The following is a 3509-nucleotide window of genomic DNA, read 5'->3' as shown; positions in this document are numbered from 1 at the left end:
CAGGTGCTGTTGGACGTCAAGGCCCGGCTGGAGTGCGAGATCAACACATACCAGGGCCTGCTGGAGAGCGAGGACTGCAAGTGAGTGGGAAGCTAGTATTATTTCCCTTGGGGGTTGCATGAAGTTCCTGTAGGAATGAAAAGTTATCCTGGTGGAAACAAATAGATAATTTCAAGCTTTTGGTTGGGGACAGTCTGAGGAAGTGCTATATTATATAAAGTGCATTTAGTATTTTCCTATCTCTTCAGCTCATTTCCCCCTAACTGGCCCTCATGGTCTTCTGTCTGCAGGCTCCCCTGCAACCCATGTGCCACAACCAATGCCTGTGACAAGCCCATTGGGCCTTGTGTCTCTAATCCTTGCACCCAACGTGCTCGGTGTGGACCTTGCAACACCTTTGTGCGCTAAAGGGCCCGGTGCCAGGAGAACAAGGGTTCCAGAGTCACATCTCAACCCTACTTCATACAAGAGATCTCCTCTCGTGACCACACATTGGACAAAGGAAGAATTTCTACCAGCACCAGGTTCTGAGTGTTCACTCTGCCTTTCACGGAATTCCCTGGCTTGATCCTTCAGATGGCAAAGTCTCCTCAGCAGCTCGTTCTGTCTTCTGAGTGTACAGAGAAATCTACAGCAGGATTGTGCAATATCTATTATCACAATGATGCACTTGTGTAACATGTTATGTTTGAACAAATACTTATCTAAATGTGATTTCAAAATAATTACATGAAAGTGTAAGCCGATTAGGCAGGTCATAAAACTGAACATACTGAGAAAAAACATCTTCCTTGTCACTCTTTTGGTCTTTGGAGATGCAGTCAGAGTCCCTTGTTAACTTCCTAATAAACTCTTATTCTGGCACAAACATGATCAGTGTCCTCCTTCTTCATTAGTTCCCAAACTGGGTGTCTTGTATCAATAAAAAATAAGTGGTGTTCTTTCATCAGATGAAGGGGTCATGTGACTTCCTTCAAAGGGAAAGTCTCCACCAGACATCACCCACCTGTTGATAAATTTCTTGTGTGGGGAGAAGTTGGTAGCAGAAGCAAAGGTAGATCCACAGGACAAGATCCACAAACATTTTCTGCCTAGCTCTGCAGAGGGAAAAGGTGAGAGAACCACAGAAATGGGACCTCATCAGGAGCAAGTGAATGTTGAGACTAAGGCCATACCTCTCGGCCACACAAAAACACTGTATCCTAGCAAGAACTGGAAAAAACAGCCCAAAACTGTCTTCTTCTACTTCTATCTTTGTATATTGGAGAGGTTTTCTTCATCACCATCCCAACTGAGTAATGATGATGTTTGTGCCTAAAATTTCATAACTATTAAAATATGCGGAAATACATTGATCTCAGGTCTAGACTATCAAGTTATGTATTATAAATGATCAAACCACAATGTCAAAAAAGGCTTATTTTCAATCACACTCCTCTCACCAAAGTGTTATTAATGTTGCTATTACCTGTCATATCATTCAATTACAATATTTTTGGGAGGACAAGTGTTTATGCCCATTTAATAATAACAGCGAATATAATTGAAAAAGCTTTATCATAGACTACTTATTCCTTTAAAAATGTTTATTAGTAGCACACAGTGTATGTTTTATAACACACGTAATATTTTACAGTTGTGGTATATATACATGTTATAAAATGCATATTGATAAGTAAACACATTGCAGGCATGTGCTCAACATTTCTTCTGATAGAAGTAGAAGATGAAATATTCCAAAACCCAGCCAACTAGGGAGCCTGAATCTCCCAAACTTCTTACACTCTGCACAGACTGAAATATGTCATTTCAAGCTGATATAAAGTTGTGGGTGGACGTTCTTTAGAATGCTTCATGTGTGAATAAAGAGTTGGAAATAAGACCATTTTGTTTCCATCAAAAAGACCCTTCCTTTTCACAGTGAGGGAACAGCATATTTACACATGTACAATTTTTTTGACATATAAATTCCCCTGAGATATTTATACTGTGTGAAATTGGGTGTCTGAAGCACTGAGTGGATACCATGGTCCCTTCTCCCAAGATTGTTCCGGGCTGTCAGGGCAGAGCAAGTGCCTACAAGTCACCCCACTAGAGTCCTGGATTCACAGAGAGCCTCTGTCCTGTTCACCTGGGCCTCATTCTTCCCCCTAATTGTCTCCTCTCCCTACAGATGCTACCTGGGTCCCCGGTGAATGTCCTGTTCTCAGTAAGAGTGCAAGGAGTCTGAGAGACATGGAATGGCTGGGACTTCCCTTAAGCTCAGCACCACTTGCTTGGAGGGACAGACTGCCGCTCATGTGACCCTCCTGGCCGTAGGTTTCTCCTGTCCTTTGTGACAAGGAGAAATCAGTAATGGTTCCTAGTCTATGCTGTGCTCAAATCTGACTCTGCTCCTTACCAGATCTGGCCCTTGGGCAAGTCCTTCCCCTTCTCCAAACTTCATGCCTCCTCACAGGGTTCTCAGACACAATTTGGAAAATGCAAACTCTTAGAGCAAGTGCAAAACCACCTGCAAAGTGCTATGTAGAGGCAAAAGGTTATTTTTTGACAAATCCAACTCCATTGGTTGGGCTGTTGATTGGGGCCATGATATTCAGTTGAAGAAAGTGACTCTGGAACCAGAGTCTGTGGGTTGGATTCCAGCTTCACTCTTTAAGAGCTGTGTCCTTGCAAATAACATAAACACCATGCTCTCCCATTTCCTCATCTTTAGTAAGATGACAATAATAATATGTTTTCACAGGGTGACCGGGAGGATGAATTGAGTAAATACACAGAAGCACACAAGACTGTGCCTAGCAGAAGTAATAGGGCTGTTAGGAGTCACAGAGTGGCTACCCTCTGGGTGCACCCGAGAGAGGAAGACTTGGGCAATGTTGGAAGGGAGCATGAGGGATGTTTCTGACCTAAGCAGAAACTGTTTGTGCACTGTATGGAGATGTAGCAGATGGAGATTCATTGTATCAGATGCTGAAGACAAGTGCATTTTTTGTTTGTGTGTTATGATTCCAAGGCACATGTTTTTTTTTTTTTTTTTTAATTTTTTTTTTTTATTTGACAGAGAGAGAGAGATCACAAGCAGGCAGAGAGGCAGGCAGAGAGAGAAGGGAGGAAGCAGGCTCCCCGCGGAGCAGAGAGCCCGACGCGGGGCTCGATCCCAGGACCCTGGGATCATGACCTGAGCCGAAGGCAGAGGCTTTAACCCACTGAGCCACCCAGGCGCCCCGTCCAAGGCACATGTTTTTAAAAAGTGTGCCTGGGTATTAGAAAAATTCTTAGAAGAAAAAAAAAAAAAGAAAAAATTCTTGGGATGTCTTCAGACCTTCAAAAGCTAAGGAAGTGGTGGAGTCCAAGCCTGTATCTCTGGGAAGAAATGGAAGTCCAACTAATATCTGGGGTAAAATTGAAGAGAAAATTTCACTAAGGTAATATAAATCTATCTTATGTACATATATACACACACCACATACATACTGTATATGTATAGACATATATACACTATATAC

The 3509-nt window shown here is 42.6% G+C and overlaps 1 protein-coding gene across 1 annotated transcript in view; it reads left to right on the top strand.

The window, feature by feature from the left end:
* LOC111151278 (keratin, type I cuticular Ha3-II) overlaps positions 1 to 408 on the top strand; it is a 22110-nt gene extending 21702 nt beyond the window's left edge. The window contains exons 8-9 of the mRNA XM_022509156.1: positions 22 to 26; positions 334 to 408. Of these exons, the coding sequence (XP_022364864.1) occupies positions 22 to 26; positions 334 to 408 (80 nt within the window). The remainder of the gene's footprint in view (positions 1 to 21; positions 27 to 333) is intronic.
* The last annotated feature ends 3101 nt before the right edge of the window (positions 409 to 3509 follow it).

The sequence above is a fragment of the Enhydra lutris genome, unplaced genomic scaffold, assembly GCF_002288905.1.
Source record: "Enhydra lutris kenyoni isolate GAN:26980312 unplaced genomic scaffold, ASM228890v2 scaffoldscaffold26, whole genome shotgun sequence".
NCBI lineage: Eukaryota > Metazoa > Chordata > Mammalia > Carnivora > Mustelidae > Enhydra > Enhydra lutris.
The sequence above is the reverse complement of the archived record's forward strand: the minus strand, read 5'-3'. Positions and strand labels throughout refer to the sequence as shown.